The 27,065-nt window shown below is 41.3% G+C and overlaps 1 protein-coding gene across 1 annotated transcript in view; it reads left to right on the top strand.

The window, feature by feature from the left end:
* The window catches only part of ACTN2 (actinin alpha 2), a 93,597-nt gene that overhangs the window by 8,344 nt on the left and 58,188 nt on the right, over window positions 1-27,065 (top strand). The window contains exons 2-3 of the mRNA XM_074948893.1: window positions 21,954-22,068; window positions 24,406-24,525. Coding sequence (XP_074804994.1) covers window positions 21,954-22,068; window positions 24,406-24,525 — 235 coding nt within the window. The remainder of the gene's footprint in view (window positions 1-21,953; window positions 22,069-24,405; window positions 24,526-27,065) is intronic.

The following is a 27,065-nucleotide window of genomic DNA, read 5'->3' on the forward strand; positions in this document are numbered from 1 at the left end:
GTTATTATATATTAACTATTTTCTAGTATTATGCCTTAAATTGTAGATTCTGATCCTACAAAGGGACCCACAAACAGAGAGCCCTACTCTTGTGCAGCATCCTGCGGAAAGTAGTAGGGCTCCATGTAGGAGTCAGGGCTGTGTACGTGGATTGTTTTGCAGGATTAGGCCCTTAGAGATTGGTTTTAAGTTAAAATAGTAACATGCTGAATTCCTTTTGCTAATGTGACTTGTGTGGAATTGTGTCTGAGAGGAGGACACTGAAGCAGTGGCAGAGTGACCATATTTTGTCAGCGTGTTTGATATTTTATCTAAATATTATCAATAAACTCTACTCTGAGGGAGAAATAAATGAAAATTGTGGCCATATGTACCCAGAATATAAAAGAAAATTAAACAGAGCTTTTATGAAACTATCTCAACCAGCAATATTTCATGGTGGCAGAAGTCTATAGTTCTATTGGGAAATCCTTTTAAAAAACCCAAACAAAACACCATTTTATTTTAAGAAATAAGTGCATCGGTGCAGTACCGATATTTATTCATTTATTTTATTCCTTTCAATTTATAGTCATCCTCTAATCTGAATGTAGCACTTTTGCTTTCTAATGGGCAAATTCTGTATTACACTATGCAGTTCTACTGAATTCATTACAATGGGACGGAACAACTGGATTTTAAAAATACTCAGTGTCCTTTATAACACAGCTGGCTACATTTAAGCATTCTAGAACTGAACTTGGTTACAGAGGAATATGTTAGATTATTTATTTCTCTGGCATGTATATATGATACACTCCAGAGAGAAGAATTTAAATGAAGTAGAATTGCCTAAAATGGTTCCTGATAAGGAACATAACTTTGTGGACATCGCAGTCAAGTTAATATTGTTCAAAAATTAATTTTCTGGTTTTTTTAAGTTAATTTAAATATATTGAAAAATATGGGATGATCAGACAGATACCTTTTTCATCATAGTTGGTTTCTAGGAAATATATGCACCTCAGGCTGTTGTAATAAGACACTGGGAATATTTGCATTTGCAAACAGATTTGCATGTATACCAGCTTGGGCCAACCAAGGTTGTTGTTAATGCACTGGAGCTCTCTAAAAGAAAAAGCATTGATGGATTTTAGTATACATCGAACTGAGACCATTGGGCAGAGCCATTCACAATGTCATCAGGCACTATGCAATGGTCCCTTTTCAGTTTATAAAATCAGGCATGAATTTAAGAAGATTAGCTATTCCACATTATTTAACAGGAAAATACAACTGAATGATCACCTTCTGTGACTGTGCTTCTGTTCCTACACAGTAACTTTTCCCTGTGGTACTGGAAGCAACTCTTTTTTAAACTAACGAGGGTGGCGTGATTCTAATAATTCTCAAACTACTGGTGGGAAAGAATTACTGTGTAGGACCCGAGGTTCAGTTGCTGTCAGTGGTGATTTTCCTCTGTTGCTGGGGATGTTGGAACAGGAGAGAGAGCCTGAATAATCAGGTGAAGGAGAGGGAAGGAGAGCGAAATGAAAAGAGAGAGAATTGAGAGGGAGGGAGATTGAAACTAAGGACAGATACCAAACAGCTGAAGGGAGATTAGAAACCAGAGACCAGCCATGCCTGCTGATAGTGGGGGGGGGGGGGGGGGAGAGGAGGAGCCGGCTTCAGCAGTTTTACGGATCGTGCTCAGTCTGTATGACCATGCTCAATACAAGCCAAGTACCAAATCTGGAGGGGCATGTGACCCTGCATGCGCCCCCCTCCCCATGTGTCACCTCTGCTAGAAACACACACAACCTGAGAAGTGTAAGAAAGAAATGTAGGGATATAATAAGAGACATGGTGGAAAGGGCAATATCTTTTACTGAACCAGCTTCTCTGTTGCTGAAAGAGACAAGCTTTAGAGCTCCACAGAGCTCTTCAGCAGGTCAGGGAAAGGCACTCAGAGTGTCACAGCCAAATACAAGGTAGAACAGATTGTTTAGTATAAGTAGCTAACACATATTTTAAGAGACCATTCAAGGTAAAGTGACCTGTTAACACCTCTCCAGTCATAGGACAAAAAAGTGGGGTTAGTGGATTACAAATTGCTGTAATAAAAGACATAAAGCCAGCGTCTTTATTAAGACCATGATTTTTAGTGTCTAGCAAAGTTATGAATTTAAGCACCCAGGCTCGTCTTTTGAAGGTTTTGTGCAGGTTTCCTTTGAGTATGATGACTGATAGATCATTTTGTGATGTGTTCACCCACAGGTGATATGATGTTTTTTGTCATTTATCATTTTTCTGTTTGAAAAATACCTAGCACTTTCATACTTTTTGATCAAATATTTTGCACGCACATAACTGAAAAACAACTGGCGCTAGAAAGACCAAACATTAAATCTAGGTCTTTAAAGATAAAAACCACTGTGCCAACAACTCCACGGTATTGCCCTTGCCCTATAATGCAAATTCATGCTTCCTTTTCCGTCAGATTTTTCCTTCCAACCTTTTCAGATACCATACCACATTACAGAAAAAGATCAAAGATGATAAAGCTTGAATTAGTGGTGAGAAACATTCTTCAGTGTTTATCATGAAAAGAGAAGGTGGAGTGTGAATGGTTCACCCTCCATTGGCTAACTCAAGCAGTTCTTCCAAAAACCTAAACTTTTTAATACTTCAAATTGCAAAGTTACGTAGTAGGCAGAACACTGTCAAGAAAATTTAACAACAAAATCTACTTGCTTGCCCCATTTTACCATGATAATTGATAATCATTAAAAGAATAATATTTTACTTTAAAAAATTTTTCTCGAGGGTGAGTGGGTAAGTAGAATTTTAGAAAATTACAATAGGAGTTAAAGACTGACAATGTTTTGCATAGCTCTATGATAAATCCTTGCCATTGTTTTTGGAGTCACACTTACCAATACCTCTGATTTGGGGCTGTCTACATAGGCAATTTGACCTTGTTGTGGGATTATGTTGTTGTTTATTATTTGTATTACTGTAGCAACTAGAAGCCCTAGGCATGGCCTAGGATGCCATTGTGCTCGGTGCTATATAAACACAGAACAAAAAGTCAGTACCTGTCCCAAAGATTTTACCCGTTTTGGTTCTGTCTGTGTAGATGGAACCAAACCATATTTTTGCCACATTACTGAGTCATGTTACAGTCCTGTCACTAATGCATTCTAACACAACAGGGGCAACCGGATGTAATTTGATGGCTTGTGTTGCATAGGTCAGAAGGGATCTAATGGTCTCTTGGGCCTTAAAAATCTATTACTCTGACATGATTAGATGACAACTGTGTTAAAATATGATACTTGACATAGTAAATGTCCCACAGTGGTGTGTTTTTTGTTTTTTTTAAAGAGTAGTACAATATGCTTAAGTCAATGTAAGCTGAGGGTACATTAGAGGACAAATGAACAGTTATCCAGAAAACCAGGCCAAATTTCAACCCTATTTTCAGAAATAGCTGCCTAAAAATTAGGCTCTCAGTTCTTGTTTAGGGTCTCGGTTCAGGAAAAGACTTCCACATGTGCTTAAATCCATCCCTACATAGGCCAAGCACATGCCTACAGTTAAGCATGTGTTTAAGTGCTGCCCTGGATGAGGATGCTTTCCTAAACTGGTACCTAAATAAGTGCCCTGATTTTTCAAAAGTATTGAACACCCAGACTCATCAGTTCCCACTGAATTCAATAGGAACTGCAGGCTATGCAGCACTTCTGAAAATCAGGGCACTTATTTAGGAACCTAAACAAGGGTTTAGGAGCGTATCTTTGGGCAAACTTTTTTGAAAATCTTGGTCCCAGCATAGCTTTCTGGTGCTGGAAAGGCTAATAATTTGCACATTTTTATGTGAGAGGACAAGGAACTTACTGTTTGTAGAAAACCAATAATCACCTGCATGGCGTGTGAGCAAAGAAAACATAAATGCTTGTGCAGCTTTGAGGGATTTTTTTAAGCTATAGGTCTTTCTTCAGGCTGTGGAAACCTGTAGAGTCAAATTTCAATCCCAGCTGTAGCTAGATAAACTTCAGTGGAGTTACGTCAGGAATCAGTTTGGCCCTATCTATTCTATTTAATGTCTTTATCTACACATATAGTGTATTATGTATCTGTCACCAGGGTTTCGGCGAGCTACTAGAATTATTAAAAACAAACAAACAAAACACCATACAAATAGTCTGAAGATTGTACTTTCTGCCTTTGCCTTGTGGCCTGTGTTTCCATGACGCAAAGCGGCCCCATAGTCAAAATGTTTTATGACCAGAAAACATGCACTTTAACAAAGAACTTCTATGCTTACTTGACAAAGGATTTGCTCATTACAAATTCAGCGCTCACTCTAAAAACAGATGTTCCTGCTCCCTGCATTTGAGCTGTCGCTGTTTATTATTTTTTTCTATTGATTCTGGTTAGGTTCTTAAGCAAAAACAAGTTAGTTAATACCATTTTGTGTGCATATATAATGACGATATATAGTCTCTGAGTAAGATATTTAAAAGCACCTTCATGGCTTTGGCACACAAGTCCCATTTTCAAAAATGACTTAGGCATTTTAGTCCTATTGAAAGTCAATGGGACTTAGTGGCCGAAATACATTGGTGCTTTTGAAAATTTTACCCTCTGTCTACTTTGTCACAGAGCAATCGTGTTACTGAGGTTAAAAAATAACCAAGCACAATACATTCTAAATGCACCTCCTATATTTATGCAGTTGTGTTCTAATAATAATAAAAAAGACAAAACCTTTAAAGTATTAAATCTAAAACGAATATTTTTTTTTATTTCTCAGTCAGCAACTGTGACTCGGCAGAGAAGTTAACTTTCAGTAGCTGAAGTATATGCTTTGTGTGCTGAGAAATACTGCATTTAATACACACAAGCGGGTTAGGTTACACAGTGAGCTAATGCAGAAAGCTTTTACTTCTGAGAAAGGGACCTCAGTTGAAATCTTGGTTTAGAGAAACTGAATTTGGTAGGCTTGAAATCTGTTATCTAACAGAGTACATATGCATTAATTTACTGTTCAAAAATACTCTGATGTCTGACGATAAATATATCTTCTTATGATCAATTACTAGTAAAAGGATATTAAAACACCAAAAGATCTTCAGACTGCATTGTCTCTTCTGAGTCTCTTCTCACTTTATCGGTGTGGAAGACATGATGTTACACTCGTGAACATTTTAAAAGCATGTTGATAAACTAAATTATGAAAACTTTTCTATCTACCCTATCTACCCTAACTGGCTGAATCATACACTGGGGGAGAGGGGAGCAGGGGCGTGGCAATGTCGCATATAATTAACAAGAAAAGATAGCACTGTGAAGAAAAAGCCTCAGAGAAAGCAGGGGAGACAGTTGGAAATCCAGTCTACTAAATCTTGGATTAGCCTACTTCAATTAATCCTACTATCTGGAGGGTATACCCTCCGTTTCACCCACACTATCATTTGGATGTAATTGTTTCCATCACATAACCTTAAATAGCCAAGGATCATTTAAAAATATGTCTGTATGGCATCTTCCATTTTCCAATCATACATCTGTATGTATATATATATATCTTCTTACTATATGTTCCATTCTATGCATCCGATGAAGTGAGCTGTAGCCCACGAAAGCTTATGCTCTAATAAATTTGTTAGTCTCTAAGGTGCCACAAGTACTCCTGTTCTTTTTGTAGGAAAAAAGTCAACCAGCACCTACACTGATGGTTCAGGAGGCAATGAAATGCCGGAAGGAGGGTGTTGGGGATCAGATGCTGCTGTTGATGATGGAAGAGCAGTGAGTGGGCCCTGAGACTGGAAAAGGGAACCAGAAATAAAATTCAGTGGTATGAATGTTCATGTGCTGATGATGGGGCACTGGTCATGTTGATTCCCTCTGCTGAACTGACTTGGTGGAGAACTTTATCCAGTGCAGAGGGCATGTGCTCCACCTCAGAGTCCACGTGTGTAATACAGGTGTAGAAGTGCCTCTGCCGAACCATCAGAATAGCTAAGGAGAAGCTTCTTCTGGCACCTCCTCTTTCATCCTGTCTCAATTCTCCCTTTTCTCAGTTCTAGAGGCAGAGACAGACATAGCAGAGCTTATGCAGTTTTTTCTACAAGTGGCTTGCCATAGGAGACTGGCCATGCAGCTGGAATAGACCCTACATGTAAGGTGCAGTACACAGAAAACAGAATGACATCTCCTTTCAGTTAGATCTCTACGTTCACACCCTTCATCACTCTGCCAAGCTACACATCTTCAGTTGCCCCTAGCCCCTTTAACATTGTGTAGTTCCTTTTCTTGGAATAGCCTCCAGCTTATTGATATCCTTCTGTTATGAAGGTGGCCAGACCTGAATATAATATTCCAGACATGATTTCACTTGAACTGTACAGAGGACCGATTACTTCCCTCCTTTGTGACTTGATGCCTTTGCATAGCAACTCAAAATCTCACCGGGTTTGTTTGCTCTCATAGTACATACTATTTTCTTGTCTACCTCGCTATTTCACAGTTTTGCAGGAGTTGAACCTCAAAGGCTTCCCCACATCCTGCTGTTTACTCCAGTGCGGCGTAAATCCATTTGGGGGCATAGAGATACCTCAGACATCACCATGCTCTACGGTGATCCAAAAAGCACCAGTACACTGTGCTTGCTAAAATATATCTGACACAAAGCTACGTGACCCTGATAGAAGGAAATGTTTTCTTCAGCAGCACAAATGCCAAATTCTGTCCTCGAGGGCTTGATCCTGCAAGGTGCTGAGTATTGACTGAGAACTGCTGAGTACCATCAATCCTATTTATATCATTGGGAGTTAAGGGTACAACACCTTGCAGGTTTGGGCCCCCAGATGCATGCATGGTTTCCATTTACTTAAATGGGATTCACATATACAGGCAGAATTTGGCATTGTACTATATGTAAAACAAAGCACTGTAATGTCTTAATTGTTAAATTATTAAATGCTAGAACAATGTGGCTTACTGGAAGAGATCAGTGTGTTAATGAACTTTTGCTCCAAGCGGAAATACAAAATTAACCTTTGTAAGAATAAAAGACATCAAAGGCCATAGTGTCAAAAACACAGCATTCAAGCCTAGGTATTATAGTTCTGTTCCATCAGTCCTTTTTTCCTATTTCTCTCCTCCTTCCCTCCCCCTCTGCCCAAAATTTTAACCTAATTTAGCAACTTTAGGTCTGGATCTGCTCTTCTCACAAGTTATGTGTGTCAAGCGGTCGTTTTTCACTCAATAGTACTTTCAGCATGAGAACACTTGTAAATTTAATAAATTATCCAGTTTTATTCACTTTTTGTAACATATTTTATGTTTACAGAACCAACATTTTTGAGTGGCACAAAAGGGTCCTTAATTTACCTATTTTAGATACTTAAGTGGCCTCTATCACCATGGTATCTGAGGATATCACAGTCTTTAATATATTTATGCTCACAGCACTCCAGTGAGGTAAGGCAGTAGTCTATGGATGGGAACTGAGGTATAGAGAGACTAAGAGTATGTCTACATAGCAAAGAAAAACCCGCATCTGGCCCATGCCAGCTGACTCAAGCTGTGGGGCTGTTTCATTGCTGTGTAGGCTTCCAGGCTCAGGCTGGAGTCAGAGTTCTGGGACCCTTCCATCCAGGCTCCAACCTGAGCCCAGAAGTCTACACAGCAATGAAACAGGTCTGCAGCTTGAGCCCCATGAGCCCGCGTCAGCTGGCACAGACCAGTTGTGGGTTTTTCTTTGCTGTGTAGATGTATCCTCGGGAACTTGCCTGGTCCTACAAGAAGTCTGTAGTGTAGTAGGGACTCGAAACCATGGCTCCCAAGTCTCAAGTTAGCACCTTAGCCACTGGATCATGCTTCCTTTCTGATCGGTATAGCAATTTAATTTGGGGTCTAATGTACATGGGAAATTTGTTAGTATTATAGATACTGTATATTGGCATAAGAGATAATATTTATTTAACTGTTATAGTGCTAATGTTATACCCTAAGCAGTTAACACAGATTAAAAGAACAGTCTTCAATACTAAAAAAAAAATAAAGATCTTAATATTGTTATGGTGGGAGTCATTGGAGGATGTTGTTACACAAAGTATTACCAGTTTGTTTTCTTGGCATGCAAACAGTGTTCGGTCTTTGAAGATATACATATTGTTGTAAGTTTTGTGATGTATAGTCTTTTGGGGGGAGCTGTTGCCAACAGCTGGAGAGTTTGCTCTCAGCTTTACCTTGTCTAGCTAGAGTCAATTCTTTGTGCAGAGTTGTTTCCTGAGGCAGGGCATTGGTGTTGGACTGAGGTTTCTGAAAGCGGGAATTACCTGTATGCCATTTATGACCAACTCTGTTCAAAGATGATTGTGTATAGTATATGTAAACAAGCTATACTATGAAAATACCCAGACTGATGTCTTCTCCAACAGGAAACCAACCTGCAAGACCCAGAAATCTACTACCAATCAGCAGGGTAGTGACCATATTAAGGAACTGAACTCCCTATTTCAATATTAACAAAAGCCTGGAGATTAATTTGTATACTGGGGATTGGATAGCTCAGGATACTGGAGATATGAAGCCTTTCAGTTTTTTATATCACAGTTTCCTGGTGCCCTATGCAGCCGCCTGCTGCCTGCCTGCTGCTCTAGCCCCTGCTCCGCCTCTTTCCCATGGCCCCCACCCTGCTCCACCCCACCCCGCCCCTGCTCTGCCCCAGGCAGGTTTTTTTGATATTGCATAAAAGTTGAGAACTCCACTGGTTGTGATGGGTTGCCTAGTTGCCTGCTGCAATCAAACTTGTCTTGTAACAAGGCCTGTGTCATCAGTGGTAATGAAACTTTCTGCATGAGAGAGGGCAATTGGAATATTATACCTGCTGTTCATCTGAAGTTGTAGGTCCCTATGGTGTAATCAGAGAGTCAGATTAACTTGTGAAGGATGCAAGGCCATAGGAATGTGAGCAGTCAATGGACCATCTCTGAGCACCAGGTATGGTTGATGGAGCCAGGATTTCCAGATGACCATGTCTAAACTGCTGCTGTCCATCCTGAGGTGACAAGCAGTCCTGCGCTGCTGCAGCTTTATTTACTAACTCTGAGACCATGTAAATCTATTATTTTTGTTTGCTAGAACAGGGCTTGTTGGTGTGAGAGAGCGAGAGCTAATGAACTATAATGGAGTTGGCACATTGCTTTGGCTCTCACAGCAAAAGCCCCTGTAGAAATTGGTGAAAGGAATGAAATTCTGTACACTGGTAATCTTTTTCAAGCTAGATTGACAGTATGTTGAACTGTATTCTGTGGCCTTACGTGCAAATTCACACGTTTAGACTGGTGATTTTTACAATAGTAGGACCTATGAAATGCAACTAAGCAGTTCCATCCAGTAGAGGGTAATACTGTACACAAACAGCAGACTGCACGTTACAGTAGCAATTTAGGCAGCTGTGTCATTTCTGGGTTTGTTCCCTTGTGTCTCTAGCTGCAGCATCCTTTGTCTCTGGCTGCAGCACCAATCGTCTTGTCTTGCTACAGGTAATCAGGCTGACCATATGGCTTCCTTGTTTTTCATTATTTTATATTTAAAGTTGTAGTATCTATATTATTTAAAATGTTTAATAGTGCTCTAACTGGATGGTATCGCCCTTGTCATCGCCGTGGAGTTTATATTAGGAGTTAATGCTGACAGTTGCAGTATTAACTCTCGCTCCTGCCTTCTTCCAAATCTGAGGCCTGATCCAAAGCCCAATTGAGTCAGTGGAAAAACACCTATTGCTTTCAGTTGGCTTTGGATCAGGGCTTGGAGTAGGGATAGTTTGGAGATCTAGGAGGGGAGCCAGTATCAGTGCGGCTTCCAGAGTTCAGAATGAATCATGCAGACTCTTTGCAGGATTTCCCCGCGGATCTATTGGAATATCCACACTTTTACTGGTAGTCTTATCCCTTCTACAGTCTCATAGACTTTAAGGTCAGAAGGGACTATCATGATCATCTAGTCTGACCTCCTGCACATTGCACGCCACAGAACCTCACCCACCCATTCCTGTAATAGTCCTGAGAAACCCTTCCCTCACAAGATGACAATGAGTTGGGAACAGTGTATGCAGTGATCCACATGCAATTTCCCCTGGAACGTCTCTGCCTGATGGGTTTTTACAATGCAACCATTTTTCTGTTGACTCCACTAAAAGAAATCACTAATGGAACTGTAACAAAATGCTTGATGATCTTCTTGACATTTGCCAGTGTCCAGCCTTGGTGGTGATCTCCTAAAGTTATTCTTAAAGTGATATTTAAATGCTTTAGAATCTTCAGCTTTTTTTTGGCAATAATCAGGCCTGTGAAATGGACATGTAGTCACACAGTGATGGGAGTTGCGTATTTTCCAGGAAACCCTATCCTCACATAGGATTAGACCACCTGCTTTGTAAGGGCTAAAGTCTTCCCTGGCTGTTCTGTGTGCGTAGAATTCCCATTAATGCTATTGGAGCTTACATTTTGTTTACTGAGTGGGGAATGTGCCTCTTTAATTATACACCTCATGAATAATAGGGTTGTGGGAATAAGTGATGAAAAAGACCTTTCAGTTTATGGAGTCGATCTCCTAGTAGGGTGGACTGTTCACTACTAGAAAAGGAGTACTTGTGGCACCTTAGAGACTAACCAATTTTCATGAGCTACAGATGCATCCGATGAAGTGAGCTGTAGCTCACGAAAGCTTATGCTCAAATAAATTGGTTAGTCTCTAAGGTGCCACAAGTACTCCTTTTCTTTTTGCGTATACAGACTAACACGGCTGTTACTCTGAAACCTGTTCACTACTATGATCCAGTGTGGTATCAATTTAATCTCTGATATGATCACTACTGCACTTTCAGACAGAAGAGCTTAGTAGGGCTTTTCCATCTCTGAATTCTAAGACCTTGTGATTCTTTATTTTCTAGTGCCTTTTCTAGTTTTTCTGGTTCTGCAGTTTAAATGACCTCACTGTCAGGAATTTTTCCGTGATATTTAGCCTAGATTTTCCTTTTCTTGATTTCTTCGAATGACCCCTGCGTATGGTACATAATCCCTTGAACCATCCCAGATAGTTCACCCACTTCAAATATTTACATCCTTTACATAACCAAATTCAGTTAGCAAGTTGCTGTGCTAAACATTAACATTTCACTTGGCCAGTAGAGGACTTCCTGTCACTCAGTGATTGAATAACATTAAGTTCCTGTAAAAACAACACTTCCAGAAGAGGTAGCATTTAAGGCTCCAGAACTGTAGGTCACCCTAGTTATTTTATGAAATTGTACCAAGTGCATTTTGGCTTTTGTTTTGGGGTGGAAAAAAAGAAAAGGGGTAAAATCCAAACTCGAGTTCAAACAACTGAAAAAAAATATTGAATCCTTTATTTATTATTTCTAGTTCATACCAACTCAGTTAATGGTGCAGCCATTTCTACACATTTGTAGAAAACCCCCCACACGTCAATTAATAGCCATAAGGGTACATTTAAAACTGAAACTTAAATAAAATGGTGCCAGGCAGTTTCACTGCACTTGCAGCATATTACCACATGGTTGCAAAGGGTTGGTTTATTTTCTGTCATTTATTCCTGGTTCTGCCACTGACCTGCTGTGTGTCTTTGGGCAAATATCTTCACCTCTGTTCTCCCTTTCACCCTTCGTGTGTCTTGTTCAGGTAGCCTGCAAACTATTTTTCTGAGGCAAGGGCCTTCTCTCACTATGTGTTTGTACTGTGCCTGGCACACTAGGGCCTCTAGGTGCTACTATAGTACAAGCAGCCAACAGTAATAGCTGCTGTTGTTTTACCCAGCAGCAAACGACAGAGCAGGAGAGGCAAGATATTATATCCAAGGATGGTACAAGCTGTGCTTCGTATTAAATGGTAAAAATAGTGCAGATAGGTCACTTCAGCAACTGCCAAGAGGAAAATGAGAAGTCACAGTAAAGGAAGTTCCAGTTTGAAAGGTTTCCTTCCCACAGTGGAGAAAATTGTGTCGATTTATGGCAATATTATCATTCCTCAGTTATTGTAGCTTCCTCTGTGCAGGGCTTCCAGCTGGGTCTCTTTGCTGTTTGCGGCTTGTGCAGAAGGCAGTAGAGTGCCTGTTCACAGGGAGGAGTAATATGATCATAGTATTCCAACTTAGCAATGACTGCCTATAAAGAGGCTGGTCTTTTTGGCTTTTTTGGGCTCTTAATGGAGAGGAGCCTGGATATATTGAGACCTGCTTCTTAAGTCTTGTCCTGGTGGGTATTTGCATTCTGAGGGCCTGCAGCTCCCACTGGCTTCAGCTGGAAGTAGCGTAGGTGTTCAGCACCTCTGGAAATCAGTCGCCCTTTTACAGTTCCACTGTCACACTTTAAGTCAGTGGGTGACAAAGCGTTTGTTCCAGTGGCCCCTACACTGTGGAACTCTCTTGCTAGTTTAAATATTGTCACTTTGGCTTTTCAGCATTTTTCCTACTGTTTTACACTTGCACAGTTAAAACCAAAAAGGCGACAAATGCAGACGTCAGCGTTCAATGATATCAACTTGTCTGTGTTTCATCTCCTATATGTTTGCATGGTATTCATTTTACAACATAAATAGTAAGCTATTAAGTAATATTACTGCATACTTACCTGGGAAAACAAAATAGAAAATAGTAATATATATGCCCTGTGGCTGAGTTAATCTTGCTATACATAAGAGTAAGAATTGCGATAGCAGAGTATATCAATGATCATTCCAATCCAGTATACTGTCTCTGACAAGGGTGAATACCAGATGCTTCAGAGCAAGATGGAAGAAACCCCAGGGTGGAAAATTATGGAATAACCTGATAAAAAACAGTGAAAACCTGACCTCATTAAACTCAATGGTAGTTTTGCCATTGACTTGAGTGGGAACAGGATTTCATCCACAGTGTGTTCCTTTTTAACCCATTTTTCCTTCCTCCTCAACCCACATATACACTTGGCCGGGGCTATTGTTTGGCTTGAGACAATTTTCTGCAAGACAGTTTAACAGGGCAACTGCTCTGTTACGAGGGATAAATCTTAGCAGTGAAAAACACTTACTTGGATTTTTTTTAAAAGACAGCTTAGAATTTGCAAAATTTGCTGAGAGTTGTTTTTGAGCTCTTAATGATCTCCTCACTCTAAGTCTTTTTGCATTAGCCATAAGACCATTCTACCCATTTGTGTTTTTTCGATCATCTTGTGCCCCTTGGTGGGGGTCAAGATTTCATTTATAAATAAAATTATTATTACCAATTATTGTGGCAAGCAATCACCACTACATTAAAAAAACAGACTCCACAGTACGGTATGTCTGACTGTAAACTGAAGTGAATCAACACTTTTAATTTCTTTTTCCATCCTAATTGATAAGAATACTAGTAATTCCCATATACACTTGTTAAAGGAAGACCAGATCACGTAGTTTGCTGAGTGTACGTGTATGTTTTTTTGAATTTATACTTTAGTAATGAGGTTTTGTTTAGAGCCATGTAAGAGGCTTATAACTAGGAGTAACAGGACCAGAGAGAGAAAATGAGAATTTAAGTTAAATATTAGGGGGGAAGGGGGAATTTCCTAAAAGTGAGATTTCTTAGACTGTTCAATTGTCCTCCAGGGAGAGTGACAGGAACACCATCTTTTGTCACAGCTAGAATAGGTTTAGCAGATACTGTGTAGGGAGTCTTTCTGCACTGGCAGGTGGATGAATCAAGTGACCTAATTGTTTGTGTTTTCTATCTCTGATTTCTACATTCTTACTCAGATATGATAACAGTAATGGGCTAGATTCATCCCTGGGATAATAGTGCAGCTTCATTGACCTGCCTACAATACCTCTGAATTTGGCCCAATGTGTGTGTTGTATCACATCTATGCAACAAGTGTAAATTGTGCCAATGGGGAAACTGTTCTCTATCTCTTGCTCTGTCTCTCTCTCTCTTTTAAACTAAAACTAATGGTAAAGTTTCTTTGTTACATGCATACAGCTAGCATGCAGATTGTGTTCCAAGCGGAGAGAGAGGCCCTGATGCTGAAGTCCCATGGACACAGAAGTCCATGCTAGCAGGTCGCATTGCAGGATCAGGGCTTACATTTTGAAATATGGATAACAGGCAGAAGCTGGCTGTGCTTCAAAGAGAGACTTCAGTCTCCTCTAGTAGGAATGTTCTGGCTGGCTTTCGCTCTGCAGCACTCTTGCCATGTACTCAGAGCACAGTAAAATACCACATATAGCTACAGAGCGAGTCATTGCATCCCATTTAGGCTTGAAGTAATGAACAATCCCAATTGCCACCATTTGAGAGAGCGGGCATATATCAGGATCAGTGCTGTGAAGCAAAATAATTGTCAGTTTTAAGCAACTGTCCCTTTGAAGTAAATAGCAGGAGTCACCCAAGTGTGTGTATTAACACATAAATGCACATCCTTTTAGGAAACACTGCCAGCTTATATTTTCCACTTCTCTGAAGGCCTGAAGATCTAGTTATAAAGATCACTTTATCTGAGCTTGCTCCCCTGTCCCCGGTTCAGTAGACTGCAAGGTCCACAAGGCAGTTGTGCTGCGTCACAAAACAGAAATCTAAAGTATTAAGTTTTTTACTCGTGTTGCACTGTGTATATGTATGTGTATTTTGATCTATTATTGCTTGATTGCCATTGAGCACTGTATATTTTTATCTTATGGAATAATCATGGGTAGGGTTAGAAACAAAAAGAAATGATTCAGGAAGGCCAGTAGCTGTTTTGAGAGAGAAAACAAGAACTCTTTTAAAATCAGTTTGAATTTTAAATAGGTGGTGTAATTAGTATAGGAAACATAAAAAAGTTATTGTGACCCATCTTTCTTTGGTTCCATTGAATCAGTCAAAGGGAGATTAGCCTTTTTGTGAAATGTGAGTACTAGCTAGTGGGAAACAACTGGACTTTCTCAATTAAATATCTCAAACGTTACATTAGGACCAAAGGCTCATAATTACAGTAGTGTTCTCCTTTTATAATTCTGGGGCAGCATCAAAAGAAAGTTAAATTTTTATCAGTACTCTAACATATGCAACATATGCGGGCTTTCCTATTACTGTAGGACCCTTTCTGCCTTCATACATGTTGTTTATTCAATCAGAAATACTATGTCCTTCAATTTGCATCCTTACAAAGGTACACATAGTTTTGGGGAGTTACTTGCACTAGGACTGCAAGTTGGAGTTACCCCGATGACTGCAAATTCACATGTTCATGGTGATTCAGTTGCCTACGTGAAATCAATTTGGTCTTCTGAGTCCAGTTTTCAGTGAACATATTTTTACATCACAAATGACACAGACAATCCTTTTGGTGGTCTTTGCAGAGAGGCCAAGCACTGCCTGCATAAAACCTGAATTACTCTGTCATCCCTCAACATAGGCTTTCCAAATCAGTATTGACACGATTGGTGGGGTGTTTTGGGAAAGTTTCCTACACGGGTCAGAGAGTAGTTCAAATTCCTTGCCCTTTCGTTCATGGCTCTCTCTGCTTAGAGTGACAACACAGGTTTTCTTCTACTGGTGGCTTTTGTGATGGGCATTTAAAAAAAAATTTAGAGTCTGCTTTTTGCAAATAAATTCAAACCCCAAAAGGCCAATGCTCCAGGCATTTAATTGCACCTGTTTTAGCATATACTATTGCTCTGTGATGTCAGTTCCACCCTGCTCATCATGGCAGTCTGCTACTCTGATATGCTCCCAACAGGTCAGCAGTGAAAATAATTTGCTTTTCCTAATTCTTCCTCATTTCAATCCCAGAGGATTTAAGATTTGCGGAATATAGTGTTATATGCTGGTTGTGTTTTGATCTCCAGGACCTGAGCTTGCTTTGAATTGCTGCTTATTGACTTTTTATAAAGCTATTTGTCAGAGCCGGAGTAATGCCAATTTATGCTCTCAACAAATGGGATCACAATGAGAGAGTGAAAAAATGAGGATTAAACAAGATGTGAACTGTGGAAGGCGTCGCAAGGTTAGGTGTGTAGTGAGTTTTGTTCGGCAACTTCTTATCTGTGGCATTACTGAAGTCAGTAATAGTCTCTCTTTTTTGACATTAAATGATGTCCATATAGCTGTGTTTAGTTCTAGGCAAACAAGACAGGTTTTTGCGGCCACTGGATTATACAGTCATAGCAGATAGTCTGCTGGAATGTACATGAGCTGTGCTTTCAAGGAGGCACAAGGCAACCGAAATACAGATAACGGCATTTCATGAACAAAGGACTCGCACTGGAAAAAAACGTTGCGATGAGAAGCTGCAGTTGTCTCTTGCTGCACTTGACCAATCAGAACAAACTGAGACCTGGTGTAAGCGGGTGTCATACCATAAAAAGGAATCGTGCTTCAACAGAACTTCGTTTAGCCCACTGTGTAGGTTTTGTGGGTTGTAATCAGATCGTTTTTTTAAGTTTACCATTTTTGAGAGACTACAGGTGTGAGTCCATGTCTTATGTTGGTAATTTTCAGTTTGTGCATCAATTTTGATTTAATGTTCAGACACATAAAAATGTAATAAAAAGGACAGCAAAAATCAGCACAGAAAAGGCTTTGTGGGACAATCTATAAAAGTGAAGATGAACCGATCCCTTGTCAGTCTGCTCATCTAAAACAGTTTGATTGGGCCAAAGTAGCATCTTTGATTTCTTTATGGAGTAGCAACATCAGCTGCTCAGTATCTTCAAAATCTTTATAAAATGAACAATAACATCAGCAAAAAGAGAAGGTAGGTAGAGCAGAAGAGATGAGAGGGAATGAAGAGGAAGTGTGAGCTAGTGGTTAGATCACGGGGCTGAGTGCTAGAACATCCAGCTTCTATGCCTAGCTTTGCCACCGAGTTACTGTGAGCAAGTCATATAACAGCTCTATGGCTCAGTTTATCCATCTGTAAACTTAGTATAATAAAAAGTACCTATCTCTAAGGGCAGGTTTCAGAGTAGCAGCCATGTTAATCTGTATTCGCAAAAAGAAAAGGAGTACTTGCGGCGCCTTAGAGACTAACCAATTTATTTGAGCATAAGCTTTCGTGAACTACAGCTCACTTCATCGGATGCATTCAGTGGAAAATACAGTGAGGAGATTTATATACACACAGAACATGAAAAAATGGGTGTTTTTTTCATGTTCTGTGTGCATATAAATCTCCTCACTGTATTTTCCACTGAATGCATCCGATGAAGTGAGCTGTAGCTCACGAAAGCTTATGCTCAAATAAATTGGTTAGTCTCTAAGGTGCTGCAAGTACTCCTTTCCTTTCATCTCTAAGGGATGTTTGAATAAGTTAGTTTTCAAACCTCTTTGGGACCCTCCGATGAAACCATATTTTAGAATATTCTGTTGAGGTTCTTTATACTGTGCTGATCATTGTGGTATTTAAACACTATGTAAGTACAAAGTAGAGAGGCCAACAGAGAAATTAGAGGTGGGAAATATTTTAATTTGCTTGAATGTGATGAACCCAAGTATCAGATTAATCTTTGCTCAACAGCAAAAAAGAAATCAACATAACCCTCAATAAAGTCCTGTGTTGAGATGGGTGAGATCACGAACATAGCACTGTGACCTGTCTGTTCCCAGTTTTGATGGATCTATTTTTACCATCTGCTTGGCTGTTCAGACCTAGCCTAGTCCTGTGTCCCCAAAACAGTTCTGCAAAATACAATAGCATCTGAAAGTAAATGGATAGCCATCATTTTGGTGAGTGTGAAAGGCTCAGACATCTATTGGTTAGCTTTTCTAATGGGTGTGCCGGGTTTCCATGTAACAAGTTTTTGTGCATTTTATCTTTGGGTGCTTTAAGCTGTGTCTTCTACATTACTCTAATATCTCTCTGTCAGAGGAGGAGTACTATAATTTCTGGTATTTGTAAATGTGCGCTACTGACCCATGTCACTAATACTGATTACACATGCTCAGAGATGCTAGAGGCAGACAAAAGCTGTAACAAGCTAGATTCTGGCAGTATTTGATTATGCCAGGTACCACCATAGGGCTTCTTTGTGTGCAACCCTGTGCAGGTTCACATGTGCAGAGAGGGTGCTTTTTATCCTGGGGTTGGGGCCTGGTACAATCTGGTCCTTGCACTCCTGTGGGCTCAAGGACTCGGTGAGGCTAGTACCAAAAAGCAAAGCAAGCCACTCCAAAGTGAGAGGGCCCAGGTGGGTATGGGACCGTGGCCCTGCTCCCTCACAAGCAGCATATATGGCTTCACATAACATGGAGAGCACACAGCACTTTTGTGGAAGGTGAAGCAGTGGCGATCGGGGGGGGGGGGGGCACGCACTGTGTCTGAATCTGATAGGACAGCCTTTGACAGCCCTCGTTTGTGTAGTGTAGTACACTGCTCCCAGTGCAGAGCTCTGCCTGAAAGCCATAGTATAGCTCTTAAGGCTTGTCAACACTAGCATTAGGGTGTTGCAGCACCCTACCAGGCCTGTAAAACACCTTGTGTCTGTTTCATATGCTGGGTAATAACACCCAAGATTCCATGCTTGTAAAATTCAACTGGCTCTTTATTAAGAGAACTATGTACATAGATGCTACAGCTAACATTCTAGCCATATGCACATAGACTGACTTCCTGGTGCTTTCTCCAGACTCTTCTCCTCTGCAACCTGGGCTCCTTCCTCCAAGTCCATACAAGTTGCTACAATGTTCCCCCCCCAATCCGACACATTTTTCCAACAATGCACAGGCATGCACACCACAGTCCTGTCTGCACTTGCTCAGTGCCAGTCTAGGCACAGTTGCATCCACAGTCATGTTTTTCTGCACTGTTGCAGTGCCACTGTGTGTAGGAACTGCAAATGCTGCAGCTGCAATGGTAAAGTTAGACCCTGCAGTGCAATTCATAGATAGATTCATAGACTTTAAGGTCAGAAGGGACCATTATGATCATCTAGTCTGACCTCCTGCACAACGCAGGTCACAGAATCTCACCCACCCACTCCTGTAACAAACCCGTAACCTATGTCTGAGCTATTGAAGTCCTCAAATCACGGTTTAAAGACTTCAAGGTGCAGAGAATCCTCCAGCAAGTGACCTGTGCCCCACACTGCAGAGGAAGGCGAAAAATCCCCAGGGCCTTTGCCAATCTGCCCTGGCGGAAAATTCCTTCCCGACCCCAAATATGGCGATCAGCTAAACCTTGAGCATGTGGGCAAGACTCACCAGCCAGACACCCAGGAAAGAATTCTCTGTAGTAACTCAGATCCCACTCCATCTAACGTCCCATCACAGGCCATTGGGAATATTTACCGATAATAGTCAAAGATCAATTAATTGCCAAAATTAGGCTATCCCATCACACCATCCCCTCCATAAACTTATCAAGCTTAGTCTTGAAGCCAGATATGTCTTTTGCCCCCACTGCTCCCCTTGGAAGGCTGTTCCAGAACTTCACTCCTCTGATGGTTAGAAACCTTTGTCTAATTTCAAGTCTAAACTTCCTGGTGGCCAGTTTATACCCATTTGTTCTTGTGTCCACATTGGTACTGAGCTTAAATAATTCCTCTCCCTCGCTGGTATTATCCCTCTGATATATTTACAGAGAACAATCCTATCTGCCCTCAGCCTTCTTTTGGTTAGGCTAAACAAGCCAAGCTCTTTGAGTCTCCTTTCAGAAGACAGGTTTTCCATTCCTCGGATCATCCTAGTAGCCCTTCTCTGTACCTGTTCCAGTTTGAATTCATCCTTCCTAAACATGGGAGACCAGAACTGCACACAGCCCACAGCCCTGGTTTTGTCACCTCACAAGCCACTTACCTGTTGGCTGCATGCAGGGCTGAAAGCAGCACAGGAAATTCTTGGCTGCTCTTGGCTCATCCCAGTCACCCCACTCATCCTGACACATCAAGGGCCACAGTAGCATTCTAGGATGTAAAAATAGAACTGCAACTCAAATTTTATTAAACAATTTTAAACATTCAAATAGGCTTTTTTTTGGTCTCACAGAGAGTCCCCTGAAAATACAAGAACAAACATTAATGATGAGTCAATTCTGCGTCCACAGGCCCAAAATGCAAAAGGCTAGATCTGCCTCCATGGGCTGAATGAAAAGTCTGAAGAGGTATTTTTGTGTGTGCATAATTTACATAAAATTTACATATTTCTAAAGTGGGCATTTCATTGCACAGATCCCCCAAATCCATCGCCTCTGCCCCATAGCCATCGCCAGTGATTTCAGTAGATGGACATAGAAGGGGAGCAGAGTGCCCATTTAATTAGCCATGGAGTAGGAGCTTCAGAGAATCACTGCTTCCTCAAGCCGGGGGAGGAGGAGCGCTCCAGTCTGCTTTTACCACAGGAGGCAGAGAGCTGTGCTCCCACATGTTCTCCTCTCCCCCTTACTTTAACTCCGGACACATCTGTTTCCATACCCTCCCTCATTTCTAGGGCCCTACCAAATTCGCGGCCTTGAAAATTGCGTCATGGACCGTGAAATCTAGTCTTTTGTGTACTTCTACCCTGTGCTATACCGATTTCACGGAGGAGACCAGTGGCTCTCAAACTGGAGGTCCCAACCAAAAAGGGGGTCAGAAAGTAATTGTAGGGGGGGGTCTCAGTATTGCTATCCTTACTTCTGCGCTGCTCCCTTCAGAGCTGGATGGCCAGAGAGTGGCAGCTGCTGACCAAGGGCCCAGCTCTGAAGGGAGCAGCGCAGAAGGAATGGTGGCAATACCATACCATGCCATCCTTACTTCTGTGCTACTGCTGGCAGTGGTGCTGCCTTCAGAGCTGGGTGCCTGGCCAGAGGCCACCGCTCTCCGGCCACCCAGCTGTGAAGGAAGCACCGCTCCCAGCAGCAGCGCAGAAGTAAGGGTGGCAGTACCGCAACCCCCCCTACAATAACCTGGTCAGCCCCCCACAACCTCCTTTTGCGTCAGGACCCCTATAGTTACAACATCATTCAAATTTAAATAGCTGAAATCATGAAAATTTACAATTTTTAAAATCCTATGACTGTGAAATTGACCAAAATGGACTGTAAATATAGTAGGGCCCTACTTGTTTCCCCCAGGGAAGCCACCGGTTTGTCTCCACCCGCTCATCAGCTCTCACCCTGTCCTGCCATGCCACAAGTACCTCAAAGTCTTTTCTTTAGAGCAACTGCCATGGCTTCACCAGTGGCTGAGTCCCTGCCTCCTCCTTTCTCCCCCCCCCCCGCCAAGAGAGCTCCCTCCTCTCAAGTCCTTTCTGACTGGAGCAGGAGGGAGGAGCAGGAGGGAGGGGCTGAGGGAAGGGAGGGTGCTTGCTGAAATGTTGGAAAAGAAAGGAACATTGTTTCAGCCACTGGCCCAACCCACCCTGGTAGCTGTGGAAGGACTGAAACCCCTGCTGAGACCATGCTGAAGGTAGGCTCAACAGCCTTTCTCAAAACTGGGGGTTAGTAAGGTCTGGTCTAGGCTGGCGCTGCCTTAGCAATGAGAACTGGACAAAATAATCAGGCTCAGTGGTTTTACAGAGAGAAAGAGAAAAAGAAAGATACTCTTGTTGTATGTTGTCTTTCATGATAAATTTAACCATGAAAACTTCCATCTCTGCACTTGGGTGTTTCACCAAGTTGTGGTCACAATCTGGAAGTTAATACAAGGTGGAAACCAAATTAAAAAAAAAATCCATGAAGAATCAGGCCATATTGAAATACAGACGTCGTGCAGATTCTGTAATGGCTGTGCATGGCTCATTGTAAAGCTTCCAAGAGACTGGGCTGTATTTCTTTTTCAAAAAGTCTGTGTTTAAAAAGGCATTTTGTTTCTTATCAATATTACTAGTAAGCCCCAGGATTATCAATATTACTAGAAGTCCCAGGCAGCCTTGACAATCTCATCTGCATTGTTTGCTCACTCAGATAGTTCAGCAGTTGCTTTGAAAGATGCCATGGTGACAAGTATTTTGTTTTCCTTCTGCTGTTATAGACCTTTACAGCTTGGTGCAATTCCCACCTCAGGAAAGCAGGCACACAGATTGAGAACATCGAAGATGACTTCAGGAATGGCCTTAAACTGATGCTCCTCTTGGAAGTCATTTCAGGTTTGTTAGAAACAAAATGTCTAATGCATTTAGTAAACACCACCCCTGACTTTAGAACCTCATAGAGATTTTGTAGTGCAAAACTATAACAGAAGTTAATCCTCGACCTTGAGGAGGGTGAGGAGCAATCTTGTTTTCCAGTTGCATGGGACAGCAAAACTCCAGTCCAACAAGTGATCTGTTCACTGTCCATTGGAGGAGCTGCTGACCTGTATTTAAGAATCCTGAGCAAATTGATGGACCATTGCATCTGATCTGAGGCTGAAAATAAAAAGTGGTCTCTCACCTCAGTTTCTTTGTAAATATTCTTGAATAGTAAAGGAAATGGATGATTTGTCCACCAAGCACTTACTGCTCTGCTAAATTCCTTTTCTGCCTCCATTCCTCCAGTTCTGAATCCCACTGCACACAATTGGGAATTGTGTGCACATTTGTGTCCCCCTCCTGCATATTCCTACTGGAAATTGTGTACCTGCCTAATTCCTACAGAAACAAAACCAGAAAATGAATAAATAAAAACCTTTGAAATAACCACAGCTTCTTGTTGAACAACCAGATCTGAGATCCTGGTTATCCTTGGACTGGGCAATTAAAAAACAAAAAGTTTTTTTCTTAGCCTGCCTCAGGGTGTCATCAGTAGGAAAAAAATAAGTGAAATACTCTCTTAAAAGAATGAAAACTGTTAAAGATCCACAGTGCATGAGTGAGCTTAAAGAGTTACAGATGAATACATTTTAAAATAAAGGTTCTGTGCTTCTGAGCTGATGATGTCCCAAAGCCATACTATGACTGCAGCTGTCTGAACCATTTGGCTTTGGGTGATATCACAAACTGCTGTTGGAGGGACATAAAACCTGAAGGACCAGTCCTCAGGCCCTGAAACTAAGAGTTTACCTTTCCTCTGCATGTGGAGGTCACAAATTTATTTTTTAACCATTTTATTCAGTTTTTAACCCCTTAGTATGAGTACTCCAAACTTTTTCTTTTCTTTTTTTAATTATTAAGCAAGATTTTCAAAAGTTGGTGCCTAAAATCAGGCTCAGAAATCCATATTTAAAGACCTTAAATCAGGGGTCGGCAACCTTTCAGAAGTGGTGTGCCGAGTCTTCATTTTATTCACTCTAATTTAATGTTTCGCATGCCAGTAATACATTTTAATGTTTTTAGAAGGTCTCTTTCTATAAGTCTATAATATATAACTAAACTATTGTTCTATGTAAAGTAAATAAGGTTTTTAAAATATTTAAGAAGCTTCATTTAAAATTAAATTAAAATGCAGAGCCCGCCGGACTGGTGGCCAGGACCCAGGCAGTGTGAGTGCCACTGAAAATCAGCTCGTGTGCCACAGGTTGCCTACCCCTGTCTTAAATAATTAGTGGTCTGATCTTCAAAACTTCTGAGGACCGAACAGCTCCTATTGACTTATTTATGCAAACCAGCTAAATCATCTGTTTCCTCTGCCATTCAAAGGTGGGGAGCAGTCACCAACAGACTGTGATTAGCTGAGAAGAGGGGATGGGTATGAGGGGCATATTGGATGATAAAGGGAAAGGATCAAGGGAAGGAGCATTTCTAAGTCATGTTTTTTTGTGGAAGCTTTTGAATTTGTGTAGGGGGGATTTATTCACATATAGTTGCTCTCTTGACCATTTGAGAAGACATAGTCATGCAGCCTTTGGTACCAGACAGGGGCAGCATGGCTCTGACAGTGATGGATGAGGTTGGGATAAATCCAGAGGTGGCAGGGATGCCCACAGGGTCCTGACGTCTGGGATTTGTTCCCATTTAACCACACCGATCCTCAGATTCTGCATTTTTCCCAGGATACTCCTCTTCCCTCTTGTGCATCTCTGCCGATCCTGCTGTCCGACAGCAACTCTTCAAATGCCATGGGTTTGGGGAGATTTTACACAGAAAGGGATGACATGGCTGTCTGATTTATATGATTTTCTTCCCTTGTAATCAGGAAGGAAAGGATGATGAGCTATCAGGAAGGGCCTGTTCACTTCCTTTTTTACTTTCTTTCAACTATAAAGCAGACACTAACAGCACAATAAAATATGAAAAGTGTATCCATTTATATACCTCTTATGTTTGGGCAAACATCAAATTTTATTCAGGTTTCACTGCTGTACCAGAAGATCAAGGTAAGTCACTTCTTTGCTTTTTTGTGGGTTTGTTCAAAGGCACTTGACATTCTTTCAGAAAAATACCTCCAGAATAACTGTTAGCTTTTAGAAAATGTACTGCATACATTCTATCTGAGTTTTCTAGTCACTGGTGTGTCTGTTGCCAGGTGCCTGTAAGAATAATTGTATTCAACTTGTTGTACTACAGGGGAAAGACTACCAAAACCAGACAGAGGAAAAATGCGCTTCCATAAAATTGCTAATGTCAACAAAGCCCTGGATTATATTGCCAGCAAAGGAGTGAAACTTGTGTCAATTGGTGCAGAAGGTATGTGGAAACACTTGACAATAGGCCTTGGTCTATAGGCATACATATCCCAAAGAAGCTAGACAGCAGAGATCAGGGGCCAAAATTTGTCCTGGTGCCTCCTTGGCCATGGAAGGCCAAGGCCCCTGATGTATCTTGATGGCTTCTCTGCAGAGGTGGGAAGACAAGCATTGGAAAGATTTTGGGTGTGGGGAGATGAGGGTTGTGGAAGGGCTTGATGATTCTAGAATTTGCTTCTCTCCATGGTTAGGTTTAATGGTCTATAATTTCTTGGCATCTGCCCATTCCTTTTCCTAAAGATTAGGACAACATTTGGTTCTTTCAGTGCCTTCTTTTATTCCAACATGCTATTAAAAACCAGTAACTTTAGAAATCAGATAGGAGTCTAGAATGTACCTCATACAGCCCTGGGTCTTTGTTTATCTCTTTAGTGAGTATAATGTATAGCGGACTTCTTTTGATGAAATTGCTTGGGAGTTGAGACCTATTCCCAATTGTTACTACGGTGACTGTACACGGTTACTACATTTTTAAGACCAAGGTTCAACATTCTAGATGCAGTTAAAAGAGTGGACAATGGAAAAAGTGGTGGCTGGAGCTGGTTGGATACTGAACCCAAAATGAAGTGGAACTAGATGTGACATGATTATTTTGTTGTTCTGCTCCAAATAGTCACTGTAGTTACATTAAAATACATGATTGGCTGGTTGGATTTTGAGAAACATAATCTGATGGTTGAAATATGCACGATCTCACAGCAGATGGGATTTGCCAAATGCAGCTTCCCATGGAGCTTCCCATTCAGCATCTAGACATTACAGTGATTTGTGCTATCTAAATTAGATTGTTTCATGGTTCCCACCCTTGATCTAATTGCCCCATCCCCATGTTTTTATCCTTACTCCAGCTTCCAACCCTTCACCTCAGGGGGCTTAGTGGGAGGGGGAGGGTAACTGGATTAGAGGGAGGAAGGATATTTAGGTAGGAGTGAGTGGGGGAACAACCTTCATGGCTTCAGAGGCAATAGTGCCAATTAGGTGAAGTTTGTTGGGGGCAAATATTTCCCCTAAGGTTTTTGCACTTGCTCAAAGTTCCATAGGGCCATGTAGCTGGTAGGGGGTGAGCTATGGCCTGACCACTTTTAAGCCATGGTCCTATACTAAATCAGTATGGCTGCTGCTGGAGCATTATTCAGATTTGGCCCAGCCGCCCCTCCATTTATATGGAGGAGCAGCTGGGCCAAATGGTGTTGCAACTGGGCATATAGGGAAACTGTTCCTGTACGACAGAGCCCCGGAGAGTCCATCAAGAACTTGACTCATGGTGGCACTGGCTCATACACTATGTGGGTCAGAGACAACGACACCTGCGGTCCCTGTGAGGGGGGGAGGGAGATAAGCAGGGACTGGAAAGGGGTCCCTGCCAGTGGGTTTGTGTATGTGTGTGTGGGACACTGGAATTCCTCCCCCACCAAAGAAATATCTGAATTGGTGCCACTGTTCACAGGTATAGTTAAGGTTTGGGTTGGTGTTTCAGAGCTGCGGGTGTTCATTTAGTCTGTTATAAACAGGTGTCATTTGCCAAATTCAGATCCAGATCTAGGTTCAGATTTCAGCATCACCAGAGAACGGATGTGTCAAAGCTGAGTTTTTGGTGGACTCTACTCTGACTTAGATTAGACTGAACTGCCTGGGTGCTTACGTGTGTGTGTAGCTGTCTTTAAAATATTGATTTTAATTGTTCGTCTTTGGGTATTTGTGGTTTGTGCAGTCTCTCCCAAAATCAAAGCTAATATCAAAGTGCTGCTTTAATTAATGTTTTGCTGTTCTTCAGCTACTGAATAGAACAAGGAGAGCAAGGCGGACAAACTATGTAGCAGAAATAGAAAAAAAAAAAGTGACCCCCCTCCCCGGGTATACTTTATACTTGTGCTATTCTGAGAGCAGTATTGTATTCTATGGACAGCAGAGGGCATGGAAGAGCCAATTTACATGTGGAAATAGAAATCAAGCGTAAGGCAGACTGTTTGCAGAGCTGGTATAGAAATACTGAACCAACTGGCCAAAGTTAGAATTAAAATGGATTAAACAAATGGTCTGGTGAGTCGTGCTTTTCACTGTCACATGGGAACCTTAAATTCACTGGCTGAGGTGAAGAGCTCTGCTGACGGTTGCTTACTCTACCTGATAATATTTTATACATACTGACCAAGATTTTCTAGGTGCTTAATGTTAGGCTCCTAAATCCATAATTAGGCACTTAAAGAAGCCCCCAGGGATCTCTCATTGATTTGTGGGAGCTGCTGGGTGCACAACACTTCTGAAAATCAGGTCACTTATCGAGGTCTCTAAGTATGGACTTAAAGCTAGGCTCCTAAGTATCCATTTTTAAAGATATTGGCCCCTGTATATACTGTTTTCCACATGAAGATCTCAAACAAACATGAATAAATGAATGAATTTATCCTTACAAAACCCCTGTGAGGTAAAGTATCAGCCCTGTTTTACAGATGGGAAAACTGAAGCACAGAAAGGTTAATT

Source organism: Natator depressus, chromosome 3 (assembly GCF_965152275.1).
Source record: "Natator depressus isolate rNatDep1 chromosome 3, rNatDep2.hap1, whole genome shotgun sequence".
In the NCBI taxonomy this organism is placed as follows: domain Eukaryota; kingdom Metazoa; phylum Chordata; order Testudines; family Cheloniidae; genus Natator; species Natator depressus.